At 47.2% G+C, this 22,725-nt stretch overlaps 1 protein-coding gene and 1 long non-coding RNA gene across 2 annotated transcripts in view; one reads left to right on the forward strand and one right to left on the reverse strand.

Annotated features, from left to right (window-relative positions):
* Positions 1-3,594: 3,594 nt before the first annotated feature.
* Positions 3,595-22,615, reverse strand: VASH1 (vasohibin 1). The gene is made up of 7 exons (XM_014570814.3): positions 21,224-22,615; positions 13,592-13,680; positions 12,042-12,098; positions 9,282-9,356; positions 7,733-8,114; positions 7,058-7,170; positions 3,595-6,444 (listed from the first exon to the last, which is right to left on the reverse strand). Exons 1-7 carry the CDS (start codon positions 21,485-21,487, stop codon positions 6,372-6,374), a joined length of 1,053 nt encoding a protein of 350 aa, XP_014426300.1. The 5' UTR covers positions 21,488-22,615; the 3' UTR covers positions 3,595-6,371.
* Positions 22,569-22,725, forward strand: part of LOC112544898 (uncharacterized) — a 197,272-nt gene continuing 197,115 nt past the window's right edge. The window contains exon 1 of the long non-coding RNA XR_016349618.1: positions 22,569-22,705. This is a non-coding gene — a long non-coding RNA (uncharacterized LOC112544898). The remainder of the gene's footprint in view (positions 22,706-22,725) is intronic.

Below are 22,725 nucleotides of genomic sequence, written 5' to 3' on the forward strand. Positions count from 1 at the left end.
TAAATCTAGAGACAGTTTGTGTTTACAGAAAAACAGACCCACAACTAGGTAATTACAAAAACATTTAAAACAGTCCATAATGAAAGAAACCCTTCATTTCTTGGTTAGAGTTGTATCAGTGATAAAATGTAAATGGGTCTGCTGCACCATATAGTAACAGAAACAGGATAAATACTGATGTGCATGGAAGGGACTACACAAGTCCCACTAGCACCATCTCAGCCCTGACCTGGAGGCTGGAGGGAAAACTCTGCTCTGCAGAGGTATAGGAGATTCAATTGCCTTCTTGGCCTAAGCTGGTTTGCTCCTGAGCAGACAGTGTCTAGGTACCACTCCAAGGGAGAGTGGTTGTGATATGAATAAACATCTGTTGAGGAGACCAGCAAGTATTTTAAACTTCCTGAGGAGCACAGCTTGGCTGCATACAGACAGACTCCACCTTGTTTTGGCAGAGCAGGAGCCAAGCAAGAACTGCTGACTTCAGTTGGATCACTGGTTCCCTCCTATGCAGATTCTATATATTAGAGATGCCAACAGTGCAAAGACAATTAGAGCAGATGGTGGTGTTTCAACCAAGTAGACTCACTAGTAAGACACAGGGAGGAAAAGCATTCTTGGTTTACAATTATCCACTGGGTACTTCAATCACAGGAACAATACCTAAAGCAGCTGGCCCATGTCAGTAGCAAGAGCCTCTGCAGTTGGTTCAGGCCTACTACTGCCTATCTAGTCCAAGCTTTTGCTCATTAGCAGTGTAGGATTCTTTTCTACCCTGTGGTTTCTTGGCCTTTGTAAGTGACTATTTTTGGAACATATTTCTAGTTTATACCATACCATGTGTGAACTTGGCTTTTAGGTAACTCAGGAGGTCAGAGCCTGGATTTTACCTGCAATACCATGGCAACACTTCACAAAAAGCAACTCTAGTAACAGCAGCACAGCAAATAACTTACCTCGCCTTCTCCACAAACTACATTCTGGACAAGGCTCTGAAGACATCTACTCTAACTGGCAAGTTATAGAGTACACTATAGAGGTGTGCAGTGCATACAAAATGAGCATTACAAGGGGTAGGATAATTGCACCAGAATAGAAAGCATGACGCCCCCTAGCTGTGGCATATCATTAAATACAGTAAGCCACAGCAGAGTGGTTTCAGAGCAACAATGGAGTCTAGACTATTGCACAGATCTTAATGGAGACCCAAACCTACCTTTTCAGCTGTCAGCCTGGTATATTTGTACCATGCCAGGGTACCCCAGAGAAGGCATCCCTTGGTCTTGACTCACTGCTTCATTCATTTTAAGACAGTTGTAGAATTAAGTTGCTGACGAGTGTGGAACAAGAGGCTCTGTCTACACCAGCACCATAGAAGTTTCAGAGCTGTATTTTGAACCTAGCATTCATATTTGAAAGTGGTCTGGCCAATAGGAGTTCACTAAAGGCACTCACTCTGAAGCCCTGGTTGACCACATATATCAGAGATGACCAAACTTACTGACCTGCATAAGATGGTCTGGAGACAAGGAATTTGGATAGAGTTTCTGAAGACTCACACCCCCAGCCACAACACTCACTGCCCACCCCCCACGCCCTGCCCCACATAACTTCCACACAGAGTAAAATTCATTCCATGCATTGATGTAAAAAATTAGAGGGAACATTGCCTACTAGTGATGTTTTTATAAGATCTTATTAAAAGGACTCTAAACTAGTGCTGGACAAACCCCTCTGCCCTGCACTTTACATGGTACATGTTTTGCTCTGGAAACCGAAGTATTATGGATAGGCCCAGGCCCACTGCCTTTTTCATTCCTAATAGCTTTAAACTCATGTTCTTAGAGAGGTTTGGGATACAGTGAGAGGACCAGCATCAGCCTTAAGCTACAACATGGTTCCATCTTTGTGTCTAACAGACTAGGAAACAGACTACAGTGAGTAGCATGGGCAGAGGAACAAGATAGCCAGCACTACTACTTAACTAGTGAATGAAGGTAATGAATCTATGTTCCCATGGTGTCTCATGGCAGTGGCTGGACTCCACCAATGCTTTTTGCTCTGGGGCACCAATCTCCTGCCCTCTGCTACAGTGGCCACTGAAGTGGCAGGGAAGGTGGGATTTATACTGAACTAGCTCGTTTGGAAATAATTTTTTCTCCACGTTTTGCTCTTTCATGGTGAATATAGTCAATCTCCCTGCACCGCCCTAGGAGAGAGATACAAGAGCTCTAAATTGGTGGTCCCAAATCCAGGATGTAGGCTGCAAGAGAACAATGGAAGAGCCCTCAGGTAGTCCTCAACTAGGGTTACTTCACTGAAGAAGCTTGTGGAAGATACAGACAGACAGTCTTATGAGTTCATTCACCCTTTGCCAACAGAGGAACTTGACCACTGCCGTAATCAGCTGTGATCATGATGATCTGCAGTACGATTCCAGCTTTTGTGGCTTGGACCATCCATGAGACCACCACACATTTTTACACTGCTGCATCCATAAAAGGCATCTCAGTCCTGGAAAACAGTCCCTTGGGGGAACGCATGTAGATAGTATTCTCTCTAGTCTCCAATCACTGTTCCCAGAAGAGGACTTGGGTGCGGAATCTGTCACAATTTCTGTAACTGGTATAGGAGGGCTTTTCCTTCAGCCTGGGGGTTTCTCTCCCAGAGCCTGCCTAAGAACAGCAGCTGTTACAAATGCGTGAAGCTGCTGATAGAGCCTATCATTTATGAGAGGAATAAGGAAGGCAGGCAGACAATTACTGTTGAGATATAAGCAGCACATCTGTGAAAGTATGTAGACCACATGCACTGTGGATTCGCATAGGAACAAACCAATACAACATCTACTTCTTTACTAGTCTTGAAAAGTGGTCAGCAACAAATGCTTCAGAAGAATTTAAACCCTTCTAATACATGTAATCATGCAGCTACACTTTGAAAGAGGATATTCATGTCTGGCCCCAGCTAGTGAATGCACTGAAAGATGAGTTCTAAGAGACCTTGAAAAACATCTAGCTGTCATTCATTCAGAATTCTATACTATGGTCTCAATTTCACTCTGTATAAACAAGCCACACAGCTTGAATTACAGGATGGGACAAAGTATTTGCTTCATCTATTCTATACCAATGATCTTTTAGAGCCACTGAGCTTGTCCTTCCCTGTTCAGCATCATTAAATGCTGACTCTTCTCAATTGCACTCTTCTGTCCATCTACAGAGAAGGAAGGGTGCAATCTATGAAGGGGACATCCTACTCAGTCACAGTAATCAACTTTTAGGTATCTAGAGAAAAAAATCCAAGGCATACCACAGTGATGCACAAAGCCAAGTTAGGCACCTAGACTCTCAAAATGAATGGGGAGAAATAGGGGCCTTAGGACGCAATCCACAAGAGTTAGTGTGCTAGGTTGGAAGCCACTTCAGCTTGAGGTATGTGGTAAACCTCACTTCTCTCAGAAATAGCCAAGCTCCACTTAGTTATCCACAAATGAGAATTAGCTTCCTGGAGTCACTCAGCCCCTAAGGCATTTAAGGAAATTAGTTAAGCACTTGCCTTGTTCCACACAAAATGGCAGGAGCTGGAGTCAAGATGTGAGAGATCCAGGTTCAATTCCACCTCCTGCTCCAAAACCTCTCTCCCATCCCCTAGTGTGAACAGAGGCTTCCTCTTCTCAGAGGTACGGGTCTAATCAGGCATGTTCTGATTTGGGCCTCTTTTCTTCTTCTCTTGAAAGTGATTAAATACTTAAAAACAGTCACTGGAACAAAGTGAGGGGAAATGACTCAGGACTTCAGTGATCAGGGAACACAGGCAGGAGACTCCAGTTCCAGTCCTCCTATTCCAATCATGATTTATGTTCTGGAGACTGGTACCTGTGTCACTTGTTAAATTCTTCAGAATTAGTCTGCAGTTCTGAGTAGCCAGTAAATTATGCGACTTCCCTATACAATCTTTTTTCCTGGTTACGTACCATACTGCAGAAAGGACAGCAAAAAAGGAGCTTAGACTGGCAAACTGCAGAGAGAGGCACAGAATAACTGTTAGTGAAACACTGTGATTAGATACCTATTAAGGGGCCAGTGAGAGCCTTCTGGAACAGCACTTTAAGGGTCAATACTGTTTTAACTGACATAAGAGCAGTGCATGCTATTACTTGATGTAAGGCCCTATTTAACACTACCAAAATAGCTGCAGTCCACCCATAGTATGCCAGAATGCCCACTTACCTACCATAGTTATAGTCTGAACCATGCTTCCAACACGTATTCAGGCAGGAAAGAATACAGAATGTTCCAACACAATTTGGATACTGCCACAGTCCATATATGTTTAGACGTTTTTGGAGGGAAACTGGACATAAAGTTAAACATTTCAACAGCTTCTAGCTATCTCAGCATACCTCAGGCTTGATCCCCTAATGCTCTTACTTCCCTTACTGCTGTGAATCAATTCTGCCATGAGCTGCAGCACCCCTGGCATGCCAAGTCCTGGGCCCCAAACACACACACCTGCCAATGGCTCCTCACTTCTGAACTGTTTAGCTGTGTCTCTCGGTTGAATGGAAATGTTGTGAGCTGCCAAGGCTTTAGTTAAGTGTAAGGGCCAGCCCCTCTTGCTGGAGAATGGTAATCATTAACAGTGCTGTAAAATACCCTGTCAGGGAAAAACAAAACAGGAGGAGGAGAAGCACACAGTTGTGCTCCCTGCTCCTAGGACTAAGATAGTCTGCTGCAGTCAAAATAGGTTAGACTGAAGAGTGAAGAGAAATGGAATACCTGGGAGCAAGATTCTCCAAAGACATTTCAATCTTGATTGGGTTGGCAGGTGTTGTCCTACAGCAACAGCGCAGCACCCCATCTGATATCACCCTGAGAAACATTTCCCCACCGTATCACCCACTAGCATTTGTCACCTGAAAGCATCCTGACAGAGTACCTCAGAGAATTTGCTGTGACAGTGCCCTGTGTGTTCCTAAAGGCAGTATGCCTCAGTTTTAGGGGCACTCCAACAGGCATTGGCCAGCTGTGGATGTAGAAAAGGAGTGGGGGTGAATAGGCCAACAACAGGACCACAACTTGCCATCTTATTTTGTGTAAGGTTTCGTCAGCACACTGGCTCTTTGAGCAGAGTGTATTGGAGCCTGCATGAATCTGAGCATCCAGGAAAGGGAGCTCTTTTGTAAAAGTGGAACTCAGTTCTGTAAGGGGCACGTGCAAGGTGTCACAGTAGTAGTTTCATAAGCACAAGAGCTAAAGGGAATTTGAAGCAATAGTGCCTTGAATATTCCAGAGTTAAGCAGGATGGGAAGGAAGAGGCCCCCCAGGAGATTAAATGCTATAATTCAGAAAGGACAAAGTGAAGCTTTTTTCTTTTCTGCACAGAAATATGCTCATGTGCATCAGAATCACTTGCTTTCTAGTGGATCTTGCACCTCAGTGGCCAAAGCTTTCCCTGCAACTTCCAGTGACCACTGCTGAGACGGGAGTGGGGAAGGCACAATTTCCAACCATCCTATTGGCTTAACACCCATCACCACAGAGAGCTGTCCAGCAGTCTATTTCCTGATCAGACTGTCATGAAGGGAAACATCCACATCAACTCACAGGAACAGAGAAACACTCACCCCCCTCAGCGACAATGAGATACCGGGGGATATATTGCAGACCAGATGAAATGTTACAGTGGTAAATTAACCACATAAGAGGACCTCAACACCACTGGCAGGCTGCATTGTCATTAGCAATGCAAGTGTTAATGATTCCAGGCCTTATTCCTCATCCCTATGGGCACAAGGGATGGGGAAGGTGATCGTGCATTTCACTCACTTCCTCCCCAACAAGAATGACAGTAGAAAAATACACAAGTTACAAAACCAGAAATCCTTCCTCCACCAGAGGCAGGGGGCTTCCCATTCCAATATCCTCCCCTCCTTCAAGCCCAGGGGCTTTGTGGTGGCTTGAGACCTTCATCACAGAAGAGGAAGAGGCACTGTTGAGAAAATACCCCACTTGTCTTTTGTCAGCCCAAAGGATTCCATGCAAAGCCTGAGCTCTGATGGCCTCACTAGCTCCATCTCTCACCATGTTGCAATAGGAGCCTTCTCAAGCACCTTGCAGGACCTTTCCATCAACTGGCATATCTGTTCTCTTAAAAACTTGTTTTGTTGAATTAAAAAGTGCTATTCTGGAGAAGACAGGCAGGCAACTCATCTGATGCCCAGGAGATAGCTCTGGGGTAGGCCTGATAGAAGTACCTTGGAAGACCAGCTCTCCACTCCTACTTCCCCATATTAAGCTTGCTACAGGTGGATCCTGGTCTCAAGTGTGGCCAGCAGGGTCCATGGCACCAGGCACACAAGGCGCACCTGTTCACACCCGGATTTGATACCCATTGAGGTCTGGCATGGCTTTGGATTCAGCAGGCTTCTTCTCGCCTGACAGCCTGTGAAGAAAGAGGGAAGCAGATATTCAGAGGTGATCTCAACTTCTCCTCTGACAGGGCAGCCACACAGAGTGAGAGGTGCCAGCATGAGAAGAGGCATTTCATCCCCTACTGCTTGCATGACAGGGGGAGGAGGTGAGCTCTTCACCTGGCCAACATCCTCAAGTGAATGGAATACAGAGTGGGAATCCTGGCACCTCCTCTTGAGATACTTTACTGGGAAAATAGATTTGGGGTAAGCCTGAAAGCAGGGTCAAAGGCACATCATTTCTCACTGACCAACGATAAAGGTTCAGACGTCTCTTTGGGCATCACATGTGACCCAATCCACATTAGATGGGCAACTCTCCTCTACCTGCGGCCAACCCCAAATTCCAACTATAGTTTGAAAGTGGGAAGGCAGCAACTCACTTAGGAGAAAGCAGTGACAGAGCTGACAGGCAAAGAGACAGGACAGGAGAGCTCCAATGCAGCTGAGACACATATCCCCTTATGGGCCACACCAAGAGAGTTCTCAGAAATCTACTTTATCCAAGAATGGGAAGGTATGGAAGGAAATCCTATTGCATGATTGAGAAGATCCTCCAAAAAGCCATTCACCAACCCCACTCACCGTCTCTCCCCACGGCTGTTGCGGCGATGTGGACTAGACTGGCTCCGCTGTGGAGAGGACACATCTTTCCTCCTATCCTTGGTGGGAGATGGTGGCCCTGTTCCTTTGCCAATCTGCAGGAGGAAAACAACAGGTGAAATGGGAGAGGAACCAGGGCCAGCAGTGGCTGGAGAACACAAGGCCCAAGGTAATTCATTCTCTAGGAAGGGGTGAAAGCGAGATGAAAAAAATTCAAGGCAGTGATAGGCATTAAGTAGCTCTCCTGTACTGTACTCTGCCTTCAGAGAGAATCTCAAGCACATCTCTCCACCCAGATCTTCTGAGCAAGTGTGTACCTTGGCTATCAGTCCCATGCCCAGAAGGCATACCTGAAGGCATAGGATTCAGATTCCCAGCTCCTGGACAAGAGCTGCACCCTGATACACAGCATGTACACCCACCAAACAGAGAGGGGTTTACACCCCATTGGGACCAAGGTCTGCAGAAAGAAGAGAAGAATCCTTCCCCTCCTTACTGCGCCTCCCTGCCTCTCTTCCCTCACCCCTCAGCAGGATCTGTTACCTCCGGCATACTTGTGTCAGGATCTAGTTAGAGCTTGGGCACCAAGAACAAAATTCACACCTGCAGCCTCCCGCAGCAGCAGGCAGATCTCCCCAGCACTTCCCACCTTCTCACCTTTAACCTCATGTCTCGGGCATGTCTCTCGAGCTCTTTACGGAAGTCCTCACGGCCCAGCTTCTCCACATCCAGGATGGAATGCTTCCACTCAATCTGCTCCACGCTGTGTGGGTCATGGGACACACAATGACCCAGCTTCACTTTTTTGAGGACATGCCAGCAGCGGTGGTACGCCTCCTCATAGTCGAAGATCAGCTCACTCAGCGTGCGGAAGGTGGGTGCCTTGTACATGAGCTCCTCACGCCGGCTGATGCCCAGTGCCCCATAGCGGCCCCCAAAGTTCACTCCCAGCACAATGTGGCGGAAGTAGTTCCCTGAGAAGTGAGTTTTGAAGCTGATCGGGAAACGCTCCAGTGTGGGCATGTTGTTGGTGAGGTAACTGGCCCCGTTCAGGAAACAACTGGTGATGCCAAGAAAAGGAGTAAGATTCTTACACCCCATCCCCCACAAACATCTCAACCAGCCTAGACTGGAAAGAAGATTTACTGCTGGGGATAAGGACCTAATTGACAGCCCTGGAGACCAAATCCTGTCTATTCCCAGAGCAGATACAGCTCCTGCCCACCACAAGATACCTCGTGTGTTCTAGGATCAGAGGGATTTCTTGGACCTCACTTTCCAAAACAGAACTGCCCACAAAAGGCAGCCAGTTATAATGGCAGTTTTGTGGTGTGTACACCTGTCCTGGTAGGAACTGGGGGGAAGCAGGCCACCATTTAATTTCACACAGAGGCCACCAGACAATTTAGTTAAATTGACCATCACTATCAACCTAGGAGGAACTGGACCTGGTGCCCTACAAGTAAAATGCAACCCGTTCTCCTGAGCCACTGAGGTCCTCAGACTGGCATTTCAGACCAGCATCTGAAGACAACTAACTTTCCAAAACTCACAGGCCAGTTAACTTAGCTTTCTAATGTTTCCTCATCACTGAGGCAACCCTTAAAAAAGAGAGAGAGATGTGGCCCCAGTTGGACTTAGCCTGGTAGGTCCCAGAGGAGGTGTGCTTCCCAGGACTTGTGTGTATGGAGGGACTGTCACAAGTCCAAGACTGAAAACAAGCATTACCCAAGGGACAGTCTGACAGGTTCCCTTCCATGTCTGCCTGCACTGCAAAGAAAATGCAAGGTGATGTATAGTGAGTGAAACATCCCCACCAGGCAACAGAGCTTGACCTGATGCTATTTCCTTTCTGTTTAATCACCACGTTCTCTTCCTCTCTCTTCCCCAGTTATGTCAAAAAGGAATAAACACTCAATTCTATGGTGTGGGGGAGAAGAGGCTCTGAAAAACTAGCTCCAATACTCAGGTTCTCTGATTAGCTCCTTGCAATGCACTAGCAGCATGAGAGGGACCTAAGGGAACATGGGGAGTAGAGCTCTGCATGGATACAACATTTATAACCACATCCAATCCATGTTCCGCAAACATGGTCCACAGATATCCGCATCTGATATAAAGTGGATATCCCCAGATTTGCAAGGCTCTACAGAGGGAGAATGCATTAGGGCAGGCACACATGCACATTTTAAAGGGGAAAGGATACATTCCCAGGATCACAGCTTCCAGGCATTTGATTGGCAGGGCCTCTTTGGTCATTTCTTTGGCCAGGTCCATCAGCCTGTTAGACAGCACAAGACGGAGAGACAGAGGAGGAGAATTAAAGGGGTTGGCATTGACCAGGGTTGGTGAATTCAGTCACCGGATGGCGTGTATGCAGGGCAGGTTGCAAGGAGAGAGGAAGACTATTAAGGCAGATAGGAGCGGAAAAAGCCTTTTAGGAATTCAGATTTAGTCTTTTGCCATTCCCTTTCCACACTGCTGCTGTGACATTTCCTCTCATTGAGCCAAACAGGATCCACTCTGTCAGACTCTACTCTCAGCAAGTCTGGAAACATTCCCTTTCATCTCAATGCAGTTCCTCTAGATTATATTCATCCAACCAAGATAAGCTGCCTGAGGCAAGAGGCCAAGTTCCAGAGACACTTTCTTTCCCAAATGTGGGGGCAGGGAAGAGGCTTGCAGAAGCACCAATCAGTCCTAGTCTCCCTGCATTGGTCACAGGCTGCAGAGCATATTCTGCCCTGATCATATCATAAGGTGTGTGGAAAGCCCAAATATTCACTCATGCCTGATGGCTTGGGCCAGCAGCGTTAATGTGGGCACAAGGGTTTGGTTGGCAGACTAAGAGGTCCCTACTTGTGCACGTGGAACCTAGTTGCACAAAGATGATTGATTTCTTCCTGTGTGTATGTTATGGGGCTCACAAGGCACACTAGTGTGGCATGTCCACCACCACTACCTTCTTGTCCTTCCCCACACATTGTTTCTCTTTATAAAAAGTGTCAATCACAACACACACACACACACACACACACACACACAATTGCAGAGATGTGTGGCCTTTGAGAACTTAAAGCTTTACTTTACACACAATCCCTCAAAGTCCATGATCTAGAGCAGGGCAGGCTGGATCTAGCCTGTCAAGCTACTGGATCTGGCCTGCAGCCCAGCGTGAACCTAAGGTAGACTCCCTGCCTCTGCATGCCACTCAAAGTGGCCAGCTGCAGGGACCATATGCTCAGTGTGCTGCGAGCCCCTGGGTGGGTGGGAGGGAGGGTTCGGAGGGGAGAAAGGCTTCACATGCTGCCCCCACCACAATCTTGCAGCTCCCACTGGCCAGAAACTAGCCAATGGGAGCTTCGTAGGCTGTGTCTGCAGCACAGGCAGTATGCAAAGTGCCCTCTGGGTGCATGGAACTCAGAGAAGCACATGGTCCCCACAGTCAGTCGCTTTGAGCAGTGTGCAGGGATTGGCAGGCCTGAGGGACCTCCTGGGCTACTGGCCAGAAGCCATCTAGGCAAGTGCCTCCTGGTAGGGCCTGCTCCTGGCATCCCACCCATCATATCATACACCAATCCTCTTCTTCCCCTCCTGCACTCTTGTCCAGGTCACAACCCTAACCCTCTGCACTAAGGATGTAAAAGACTAGTCGACTATCTGATAAGCAAGTGCTTATCAGATAGTATTTTGTCTAGTTGATATCTCTCCCCTTTGCAGCCTCTATAAAATATTTTAAAGAGGCAGCAAAGGAGGGGGGAGGGGTGCTTCAAAGTGGCACCGCTGCACAGTGGCATTGCCACTTTGAAACCCCCCAGCAGCTTTTGAAAGGGGCAGCCACTGCACAGCTGATCTGTGAATCAGCTGTGCGGTGGTAATGCCTTTAAAATGCTGCCTGTGCACCTTTCTAAGGGGTAGCCGTGGAGCCAGGAGTCAGCTGGGACTCCTCAGCTAATCCCAGGCTCCACTGCCCCTTTAAAATGGGCAGAGGCTTCCCCTTTGAAACTGCCGCCTCTGCCCATTTTAAAGAGGCAGTGGAACCCAGGCCCAGCTGGCAAGTCCCAGCTAATGCTGGGTTCCCCACAGCAGCAGAAACGGGGTCAGCTGAGGACTCCAGGGAAATGCGATGTGGAACCCAGGGTCAGCTGGGCACTCCCCAGCTGACCCCCGGCTCCATGGCTTTGAAATGCACAAGAGCCTCCGCTGGGGACTCTTGTGCATTTCAAAGCAGGCACCTGAGTGCAGCCTGGAGTCAGCGGGACTTCCCACTGGCTGTATGCGGAGTTCTGCATTCCTCCTTTGAAATGTACAAGAGGGGCTCTTGTACATTGCAAAGTTGGAATGCGGAAGTGCCTATCGACTAGTTGACTAGTCAATTAACTGCATTTTAACATCCTTACTCTGCACTCCTGCTTCCATACCCCCTCCCGGACTCTGCACCCAATCCTCTGCCCCAGATCACAACCCAAACTCCTGCACTTCCTCCTGCACCCCTGCCCCAGGTCACAACCCCCTCCCAGATCCTGCTCTCCCTCCAACGTCCCTCCTCCAGGATCCTCTCCTATACCGATACCTGCATCCCCTCCTGCACCTTAATCCCCTGCCCCAGGTCCCAATCCCTCACCTCTTCTCAACTCCCTCCCACATACCACACCCTCTCCCGCACTCCAATCTCTTACCCTGAGCTCCCTTCTACACCCAAACACTGTACCTCCTTCATTAATATCATGGAAGAGTCTGGTTCTTGAGCACTTACCAAGTTTTTTGAGTGCCCCCCCCATCAAAATTATTGCCCACTCCCAATCTAGATTACAAATTAGATGTGCTCAGAGTCAGGATGTCTCTGGCTAATAGGTAGTTTACTAACTCTTGGCAACCAATCCAGTCAGTACTCTTGGCCACACTCAGGGTTACTAGGTATTAGAGGAGGCATGTTCCCGATGTGGGAAAGGCTGACAGTACTTACCCGGTCAGAGGTCTGCTCTTCTTAATTTCAAAGAACTGTGTCCCAGTGTGATTGTACCTGGAGGAAAAAAGTTAAGGGGCCATGCAGACTAGAATAGAGCTGAGAAGCCAGAGTTGCCCACATACTGCAATCTGCCTGGAGGAATCTTTTTGTGCCATCAAGGTATCGATTAGGTTACGCCTACACTACTCATTTTTGTAGTAGAAAATATGCCAACGAGGGACTCAGCATAAATTGAGATCTCATTAGCATATTTTCTGCCATTTCTTTTTGCGCAAGCGGTTTTAGCACAAAAAGAAACAGTGTAGCTGCTTCCATTTTGTGCAAACCCTCCCATTTTGCACAAGATCCTTATGCCTCAAAGGGTTTTTGCACAAAATGGAAGCAGCTACACTGCTTCTTTCTGCGCAAAAACCCCTTGCACAAAAAGAAATGACAGAAAATATGCTGAGTCCCTCATTAGCATATTTTATGCGGCAAAAATGTGTAGTGTAGACGTAGCCTTTACTGTCCTCCCAGGGACCTCAGGATCCAGCAAGCAAAATACCCACAAAGAGAAAGATTTCCATTTGGCTGTGCCTCCCATTTGCATTCTTTGGTTTGGGGGAGGAAGGAAACAGAGTGACAATATATTTCCCTCCCTAGTCCCAAGTGTACCTATTTATTGACAGCACATTTTTGCGTCAGCCTCCTATCCAGCAGCATAAGTTTTGAGGTTGAAACAAACCCTCTCTTGCTGCTGCCTGCAGGGGATTATGACCAGTCTAATAATGCCAAGGCTACCTTGCTTTGATGCTGGCTGTGACATATCCTAAAAGCAGCCCAACCCCAAGATTAGCAAAAAGGTGCTGACATACTCCCTTCCCTCGAGTCAGCTCCATATCCCATCAGCAAGGTAAAAATGCACTTGTGTTGCACATGGCCTCATCCTCACATCACCCCAGCACACAGAGCACGGGGGCATGTAGGAGTATTATTCTCAGGCCATGCTTAGACGCTAATCATCCACCTGACCATCCAAAGCAGGAGTGACTATCATGTTCTGGCCACTTACAGAGCAGAGCGCACCCAGTAAAATGATTCAGCATAAAGCTCATGCTCCCCAAACCCAGTACACCCAATCTTGGCAGAAGAGATTAGCATTTTCTAATCCTAGGCTTTAATTTGTCCCGGGCCCTCCCTGCAGGGTTAGGCAGGCACAGCAACTACCAGGGCCTTCAATTAACTATTCCTTTCAAAATATCCTACAGTATTTGAATTCACTGTGTGTGGCTGAAGGAGAATCTATTACCGTTTAGTTTGGCCCTGCCACTATTCTGTTGCTGGAGCAAAGGCATTAACCACAGGAAACACAATTGGGTAGGATTAGAATGAAACAGCAAAACCACTCACTCTCAACTTCAGTTTCTTGCTTTTAGGAAACAAGTTTCATTTCCCCTTCTGGCTGAAGCAGAGTCAGCTGTTCTCTTATGGTCAGCTAGGAGAAGGTCTCCTTGCTTCCCCTTCTTGGATCATCATTCCCTGGTGTTTGTGGTAACAATGAAGGATACTGAAGCTCCTTGATGTAGCGCTGTATGGCTTCCAGGCGCTCAGGAATGGGGGTGGACGGCTGGAGCGCAGGCACACTCGGTATAGGAATCTGAACAGGGGAAAGCAGAGTGAGTCACAGAGCAGATGTTTCCTGAACCTGCCAGTCCTTTTGCCGAAAGCTTTGGCACATCACCACAGAAAATGCATTCCTCTGTCACCCCACAAACTAATCCCCTTTAGCTGTCCACCCGAGACAGTCCTTGAATTGACAGCCACTTTTTCTTCTGTCCTCAAGTTGACATGCTGGAGGAAATTCAGAGAAGAGCAACACAAAGTTGGCAGGAATATGGAAGGACTGTTTTTTTTTTTTTAATGAAAAACTTAAAAAAAAAAAAGTCTGCAGAACTTATTTAAGTGACAACCACAGAGGAACACAAAATAGTCTACAAACATCTAAAGAGCATACATACAAAGGAGGAAGATGGGTGGTACATGGGTATAAGATGGGCATGGATTGAAAGTTTAGACAAGCTCAGTAAATTCTGAAACAGAAAACCGTATAAGGGCATGAAACAGACTTCTAAGGGAAGAGGTGAAAACCCCAACTCTTGGTACTGTGAACACTAGAAAAGAATTGGGAATGAACTTACATTGGCAGGGGGTGGACTGAATAAGACAATACGGTTTTTCCATTTTTAGACTTCTATGATTTTTAGTTACACAACTGGAATTTGCAAATATATTACCCAGACTATTGCCTTCATTCTGCAGTCTTGGCCTCCTGGATCCAGCCAAGCTTTCCTTTCCGTTTATTTGGAAGTCAACATTTACAGCTTTGACAGCTGATAAGAGTTATCCTAAGAAAGGAGAAGGGTCCTGTCTGCCCAGCAAAAACAAAAGACAGAGCTGGACTCACAAACAGGGCCAAGGAAACACTTGGTCTCTCATTGACCATGAAAAAATAGATTTGTTGCGATTATAACAGAGAAATCTGTGCCACAGCTAGGGATGTAATAGTATAGTCAATTACCAGTAAGCAAAAGCTTATCAGTTAATCCTATAGACTACACCCCTCCCCCAGTAAATTTTTTAGCAGGCTGGCCAGCAGCCCGGTTCAGTCCTGGCTTGTGCCGGGTATGGGACCTACCCCTGCTGCAGCTCTGTATTTAAAGTGTATTAGGGGCCTGGTGGGCAGGCAGCCTGGCTCAGTTCTGGCTCATGCTGGGTCCAGGAGCTTAGACCCCTTCCTCGCCCAGACAGGGGCTGCTGCCACCCCACGCTGCTGCCTCTGTATCAGAGGCAGCAGTGTGGGGCAACAGGCAGCCAGTCTGTGATGGGAGGTAGTTTTAAAACTCCCCTCATGGACCAGCTCCCACCTGGCACCCCATACTGCTGCCTCTGATACAGAAGCAGCAGCACAGAGTGCTCCTCGGGAGTGGGGCTGGAGCACACTAGCCGCCAGCCCCACCCTCGGGGACTATAGAATAGTTGAGTAACCAATAAGAATTCATGAGGTTAATCCACTATTCAAATAACTGATATTTAACATTCCTAGCCACAGCTTCCCCAAGTCTACTAAGCAAAGTTAATGCCTTTTGCTCATGGATTCAACCTCAAAGCCCCAAACTCTGTGTCGGGGTGATTGACAACAATGTGTTCTCTGAAGAATCGAATTGACCCACTCACCCCTTAACAAAGTCAATCAGAGACAGAGCCCTCCCTCTGTCTTTTCATTGTATTTCATATTGTCTACCCATTTAGTCTGCAAGTGTGTGATGGGAAAGAATGGCTTTGTCTATAGTTAAAAGTTTAAAGCACAGTTGCAGTAGTGCTTTAAGCCAAAAGCGTAGCCATGCCATGAGTGCTGGAAGAGAGCTCTCCCAGTACTCCATGTAAACCACCTCCATGAGGGGGAGTAGCTAACAGCGCGAGGGGCATGGCTCTCACCACTGTAGCCTGGTTCAGATTGGTGCTTTACACCCTTGAGCCAAAAAGTTACAGTTCTGTAAAGTGCCAGTGTAGACTTAGATGCAGTTTGCTGCGTGGAGCTCCAAGCACCGACAGTATTTACACAACAGCAGGTAGCTGTAAGATATTCTAGGTCTTTATATTCTCTCTGTATTGTTTGATAAAGATGCCATTTTGTGACTGGTGCCAATTTCCCAGCACCTCTCGGGGAGAGGAACTGTGACCGGACATAAGAACCAATGAAGTGTGCCATCTGTTGTCTTCAGTGCCTTTTGTGAGTCGATACCTCACCTCAGTCCCCTGCTGGGAATGCGCAGAAACCTGATTTTCTTCCATGCAACCTGTCCTTGCAGGAAGCATTGCAAGGGAGGGGAAGGAGAGATGCAAGATCCCCAGCAGTTTGCGCTCCTAGCCCCCTTGAGAATGATGTAGGGAATTCGGCTGTCTCGAAACTAATGCACACTAAATTGGTTTAGAAGCTATGAGTTAACATACTGAGTCACAGGAAATTATTCCCAAGCAGAACGAATGAAAGTCATAAAACCAGGGCAGGCTCAGCATTTAGACTTACCTCATTTCTTCAGCGGGTGATTTCTGTCGGGTGTTTTTTCAGAGGCAGGCAGCTAAAAATTTACTTCCTGGATTCCAGTCAGATGCATATTAACAGCACAAGTTACTGGCTCTTTTTAGTTACTTTTCTCTCTGCTACTGGAAACTGTTGCTCACCCTCACATCCCCTTTCCTTGTGAGGAACATGCAATCTCTGAGACAGAATAATGGAACACATTTCTCTGGGGAGCTAATTAATGTAGAAGCAGCACTTTAAGTAATGAAGCTATACTCTAGCTCTCAGATCTGATCAGGATGCCCAAACTGGTCCCCCTCATCTCTGTGCTGAACGGAGAAGAGATGACAATACTGAGAACTGTGCATGGAGGATGCTGGAGTAGGCCAAAGAGTGCAAACAAATATCTTTGTGGGCCTCAAGGAGGAGGATGCAAATGTACTGTAAACATGGAAGGGAACATAGAGGTGGATTACCTTACCCATGGTCACCAACAATTTGGTGGGATAACAACACATGTTTCCTGGGGCCTGCCACTCCAGTTACTAGAACACATGCTCCTGCAAGGTTGGGCACCTTACCCATTCCGGTCTCCTCTTATGTGCATGTCTGGGTTACATCCCAGCACTTCCAGACTCATACACACTGGGATTTTGCACTGGACTCCGGCCAGACACAACTGAGTCCCAATTCCATCAGTACAGCCTGTCCTGGGAAGGGAGCCTGGTGAAGAGCTGAGATTTTTATGCTTAAAATGAGCCATGCAGAATGAAAATAAACCAGACAGAAGAGAGGCATAGAGCTCCCTCAGAGAGGTGGTGTTTTAAAGACTTAAAAAAACAGTTTATCTTTTCATCTTACTGAGGCATTAACTCAGATATATGATCTACAAAAATGTTGTACACTAATGGGTGCTTACCCAGGTAAGTGTCACTATTAACTCACTCAGAGGAGCAGCCGTGTTAGTCTGTAATTTAACAACAAAAAGTTCTGTAGTACCTTACAGTATGCCTACACTTGCACCTTCTTTCAAGAGAGTAATGCAAATGAAGACATTTAAAATTGCAAATGAAGCCAGGATTTAAATATCCTGTGCTTCATTTGCATATTCATGTTATGGCACTATTTCGAAATAACAAATGCTGTTAAGACGCGGTTATTTCAAGATAAAATCCTTCTCAAAATAACCCTTATTCCTCAAACCAGTTATTTCGAGAGAAGGGTTTTTTCTCGAAATAACCGCGTCTTAACTGCGTTTGTTTTTTCGAAATAGCGCCATAACGTGAATATGAAAATGAAGCACGGAATATTTAAATCACGGCTTCATTTGCAATTTTAAATACCTTCATTTGCATCCCTCTCTCGAAAGAGAGTGCAAGTGTAGACATACTATTTGAGACTTTCATACATTAATCGTGAGCTTTCATGGGCAAAACCCACTTCCTTTTATTTCCTATTATAAATTGTGAGCATCCCCCTTTTTCCTCTCCATTCTGCTCATCTGAGAGAGGGGATGAGGAAATGTTAATTGTAGTGCCAGTGCTTAACGAGGCCAATTGAGCAGGCTGGAAGTGTCGCATACTTAGTTTTTGATGTCAATTGGGTGTTGAATGTAAGGAAAGCAGGTTTTATAATGGCCCATCCACCTCACAACTTTCTTCAAGCCACGAGAGAGAGTGTCAAATTTGCATATGATGGACAATTCTGCACTCTCTATAGTTGGTTTATGAAATTCCTTGTAGAAGAATGGCTATTTTTAAACCCATCAATGAGTACCCAAGTAGGCTAAAATGTACTGCTATAGGTTTCTGTGTATTACCATTTCTGGTATTGGACATGTGTTCATTTATTCTTTGCCAGAGACAGTCCAGTTTGGCCAATATACATGGCACAGGGGCATTGCTGGCACTTGATGGAATATGTCACATTAGAGGATATGCAGCCTCTGATGTTGTGGCTTATGAGAAGAGGCTGAAGGAGTTGGGTCTGTTTAGTCTGCAGAAGCGAAGAGTGAGGGGGGATTTGATAGCAGCCGTTAACTTCCTGAAGAAGGGAGGTTCCAAAGAGGATAGAGAGAGGCTGTTATCAGTAGTGACAGATGGCAGAACAAGGAGCAATGGTCTCAAGTTGTGGTGGGAGAGGTCCAGGTTGGATATTAGGAAAGACTGTTTCGCTAGGAGGGTAGAGAAGCACTGGAATGGGTTACCTAGGGAAGTAGTGGAGTCTCCATCCAGTTCCGTTAAAAGCATTTTCGGAAAAACACGTCTAGATTGGCAGGATGCTTTTCCACAAAAGCACTTTTTGCGGAAAAGCGTCTATGGCCAATCTAGACGCTGTTTTCCGCCAAAAAAACCCCGATCGCCATTTTCGCGATCGGGGCTTTTTTGCGGAAAACAGTTCTGTGCTGTTTACACTAGCCCTCTTGAGCAAATGATTTGCGCAAGAGGGCTTTTGACTGAACGGGAGCAGCAAAGTATTTCCGCAAAAACACTGACGAACTTACATGAGATCATCAGTGTTCTTGTGGAAATTCAAACGGCCAGTGTAGACAGCTGGCAAGTTTTTCCGCAAAATCATCTGATTTTGCAGAAAAACTTGCCAGTCTAGACACAGCCGAGGTGTTTAAATCTCGGCTTGACAAAGCCCTGGCCGGGTTGATTTAGTTGGGATTGGTCCTGCCTAGAGCAGGGGGCTGGACTTGATGACCTTCTGAGGTCTCTTCCAGCTCTATGGTTCTATGATTCTATGTGGTTAGGTCCTGTGATAGTGCTGCTTGTATAGATGTGTGGACAAATTGGCAACAGGGTTTACTGCAGGAGTAGGTTCCTGGGTAAGTATGTCTGTTAACTATGTCACTACTGATCAAGTCATGTAAGACAGTTAAAGGGGAATCATGTTTTGAAAATCTACACCAGCCTGTGATGAGATCTTTTTCACTGGAGTAACACCGTTTTCTCTAACAAGACTCAGAACTCAGCATGCCACTGTGGGAGAAAGAAGCTCCAGCAGATCACCAGTAGTGCAACATACTGCAAGCAAGTACATCTCATTGTAGTGTCTCAAGGTATGGAGCTTGGAACAATATCACTGTTTTCACCACTTTACTGATACTCATCCAAGACTGGATTTTGGATTAGGTAGGCCACTGGGCTGATCAGTTACAGCAACTCCTTATCCCTCTCAAGGTCCATTCAGCCTCAGGAACCAAAGGCCATCAGCTTTTCATAGGAGCCAGCCCTGCTGAGCAAGTACAATATACACTTTCCTCTGCAATATTATTGCCAGGATTCTAATCTGTTGCATCAGTTCTTCGAAGAAACTACACCCGTTTCTGTACATCCCAATATAAATGGTGCTCTGAGATATGGGAACATCACCACAGGCAAAAGTGGGCTCTTTCCATTCCTTATCCCAATCCTTCCTACCACATTCTCTCCCCTGCATTCCCTGTAAAATGCTGAGAGATTGAAGCAGTGAGTTCAGAGGACAGAATGCGTTTTGAACACAGTGCACAAACTGTACTACTATGCAATAGTGCTGCAGGTACCAGAAACAGAGGCTTGACCCATGCCACTTGCCTCCACTGGCTGTAGACCCTTGGCACTGATGGTGCAGAATACAGCTGCTTCTAACAATGGAAACTAGCAGGAATACTTTGAAATATGATTGCAATGGAGGCTACACAGAGTCTGTTCCCTTATGCCTCCCTCTTTTCCCCTGCTCAAATCAGCTGATTTTGCTTTGTGCAGAGGACAATAAAATTTCAGTCAAAGACATCCCCAGTTCTGATCCAGACCATGCTTAGGAGACAGAAGAGAAACAAGATTTGGAGTATGTCTCATGATTCAAAAAAAGGGGACTGGACCCCTAAACTCTTAAGTTTCCTTACTGGCTCTGCCACAGACTTCCTGGACGAGCCTAGGAAAGTCACTTAATCTTTTTGACTCAGTCATCTATATTTGTAAAATTGGAAATAAAGGATAGTTATAAGAATGAATATTTAAGAAGCACTTTCAATATGAGGATCTAAATATACCCTAGATTTTTTGCCAGAAGCCATACATAAACAAACATAGCAGTATCTACAAAAACTTTCAGGGCCTACACACAAAGGACTCACCATCAAGATTAAGTTGCATGATCTTGGGTTCCCCTTTTCATAGAATTCTGAACAGTAGGACCAGAAAAGCCATGAGATCATCTAGTGTGACTTCACTTAGCAAGAATTCCCCTTGTGGAGAAGACTGTTCCTCATGTTAAAACAAAAGACAGGACTATGCAGCACTTTAAAGACTAACAAGATGGTTTATTAGGTGATGAGCTTTCGTGGGCCAGAAGTGGGTCTGGCCCACGAAAGCTCATCACCTAATAAACCATCTTGTTAGTCTTTAAAGTGCTGCATAGTCCTGTCTTTTTGTTTCAGCAAGACCAGACTAACATGGCTATATCTCTATTACTATTCCTCATGTTAAACTTCACATTGCCTTTTATAGCCTATAGCTTGTTCATTATAATTACTACTCAATCTCCACATCTCAAGTATTTCCCCATCTCAGTCATAAATCCCTGCTTTGCTCTCCTTTTCCCCAAGATGCAGTACTGAGTTTCCTTAGCCACCTACAATAGGTCATGTCAGTCACCTTGTACTCTTAGCAGGCTACCCTTCTGGATGATTTTTAATTGCAAACTTTTACAAGCAGAGTGTTCAGGCCCATACACAATGTTTGCAGTGCAGCTGGAGCACTGTCACCCTCCTCTTTTAAGCAAGGCAGGCTGCCTCACAAACTAAATCTCAGATGGGTATTCTGTCTCAGAATCCTGGCTTTCCCCCCTTTTCTCTCAGCTTATCCTGGACCTGGCTTTTTGCTTCACCACAAATATCACCACAGCAGTTAAATGGGAAAACTCTATTAAATCTAAGCCCAAATCCCAAACAGGGCAGGCGAGTGTGTCTTCCGCGATGTGAAATCCCAATAGTTTACACCCTATGAATGTATTTCATTGAATGAAACCCCCCACTCCAGGATTACTGATCTGAATTTCCATGTTATATAACAAATCCCAGTTTCTGGCTGAAGCCATGCCATTTATTAGTATCAATTCTTTCAAGACTTCTCACCTTGGGTAGGTCGGTGGCTCCTCGAATTCTTTGTGCCACCATTTCTCCCTCAGGGTGGATCTTGGCCACGTGTTTCCACATTCTCTCCCAGGTGGGCTCATCAATGGGTAGCCCTCCTCGGTTCACAAAGAAAGGCACTCCGCCGTCTCGCAGATCTTCATCACCATCATCTTCCTGCTCCTCCTCTCTCTGCGTTGCCTCTTCATTGGCCTCAGGGCGTCTGGTGGCAGCAGCGCCACTGCCTCCTATTTTGCCTCCCGGCATCCCAGCCTGCACCTTGGAACTCGGTGGCCTACAGCACAATGCCCACCCCCCCCCTCAGTCTGCCAGAGACAGAGCGGCACATGGCAGCATGAGAGCAGAGGCCCTTTAAGGGGAAAAGGGTGTGGCTCATTGACATAAGCACAGTGCACTATCGAGGTGTATTTTAGCCAGCAGGAGGCGGTTTCCTCAGGACAAAGCAGGGCCCAGACGAAGCAAGCGGAGTGGCACTGAAGACACAGCATAGACGAGGCGTTTTAAAATATACGGTCACCCTCGGTCAAGCAGGCAGACCCGGACGGGCTCAGAACATTGACACGGTCCGGTTACAAAAAAGTCAGCAAGGGGCTGTATATTCAGATCAGGCCGCCCACACGGGACAGGCTTCGCTGACCTAGTTAGAGATTGCCAGTTACACTCAGTGGGAGCAGATCGATGAAGCGCTACACCTAGGTGGAGCGAAGAGGCAAGGGCAGAGCGCAGCTGATTGTTCATAGGCTCCTACCACTCACAGCGTCTTGGTGGAGGAAAATTAACCCGGTAGAGATGCTGAGCGGGGAAACTGCAGCCATCCTTAGACAATAAGACCATTAAACCCAGCAGAAGCGAATGGCCAGGAAATAAGGCAATGAGGCCTCCAGCCTTTGTTTTCTCCTCGGGCGGAGCGAGCCGTCCTGGGGCAGCTCTGGATGCTCAGATGCCCCCTCTGCTTTCAGTCCAACTCCTGCCTGCTCCGGCTGGGGCTGCTGAGCTCAGGAGGGGTCACAATGCAACAGGGGCCGGCGGCCAGGGCCAGCGAGGCTGCAGCCCCCTGCGTGGGGACGAGGAGCGGAGGAGGCGCACGCTGTCCCGCGAGTGGCTCCTGCTGAGACTGCCGGGCAGAGGCCGGGGTGCAGGAGACAAAGGCCCGGCGGCCCCTGGCTGCCGCAGCGAGGAGAGCCGGCCGGGCAGGGGGCTCCGGCAGCTGCTGCATGCGGAGGAACGAAGCCCCCGCGCCGGGGCTGGTTGCTGGCCGGAGCCGTCCCGGGATCGCAGATGCCACGCGGGAGCCCCAGCGGCACCTCCACGACGGCTGCCCCGGGATCACACCCCCGAGCGCTGCCGGCTCCACTCCATGCCCGGAGCTAGAGCGACGCCCCCTGCGCATGCGCCCCTCCCCTGGGCAGCCCCACCCGGTTAAAGGGACAAGAGAGCCCCGGCCGCGAAGCCTGAGCCTCCCGGGTGAGGAAGGAGGGGTAGGG

The sequence above is a fragment of the Pelodiscus sinensis genome, chromosome 5, assembly GCF_052426305.1.
Source record: "Pelodiscus sinensis isolate ZL-2025 chromosome 5, ASM5242630v1, whole genome shotgun sequence".
NCBI lineage: Eukaryota > Metazoa > Chordata > Testudines > Trionychidae > Pelodiscus > Pelodiscus sinensis.

Coding starts and splice junctions, on each gene's coding strand:
- VASH1 (XM_014570814.3), bottom strand. CDS start 21,487: ATGCCGGGAGGCAAAATAGGAGGCAGTGGCGCTGCTGCCACCAGACGC. Junction 13,681..21,223: donor GAGCCACCGACCTACCCAAG/GTGAGAAGTCTT, acceptor TCCCCTGTTCAG/ATTCCTATACCGAGTGTGCC. Junction 8,115..9,281: donor GAAGCTGTGATCCTGGGAAT/GTATCCTTTCCC, acceptor GAACGGGGCCAG/TTACCTCACCAACAACATGC.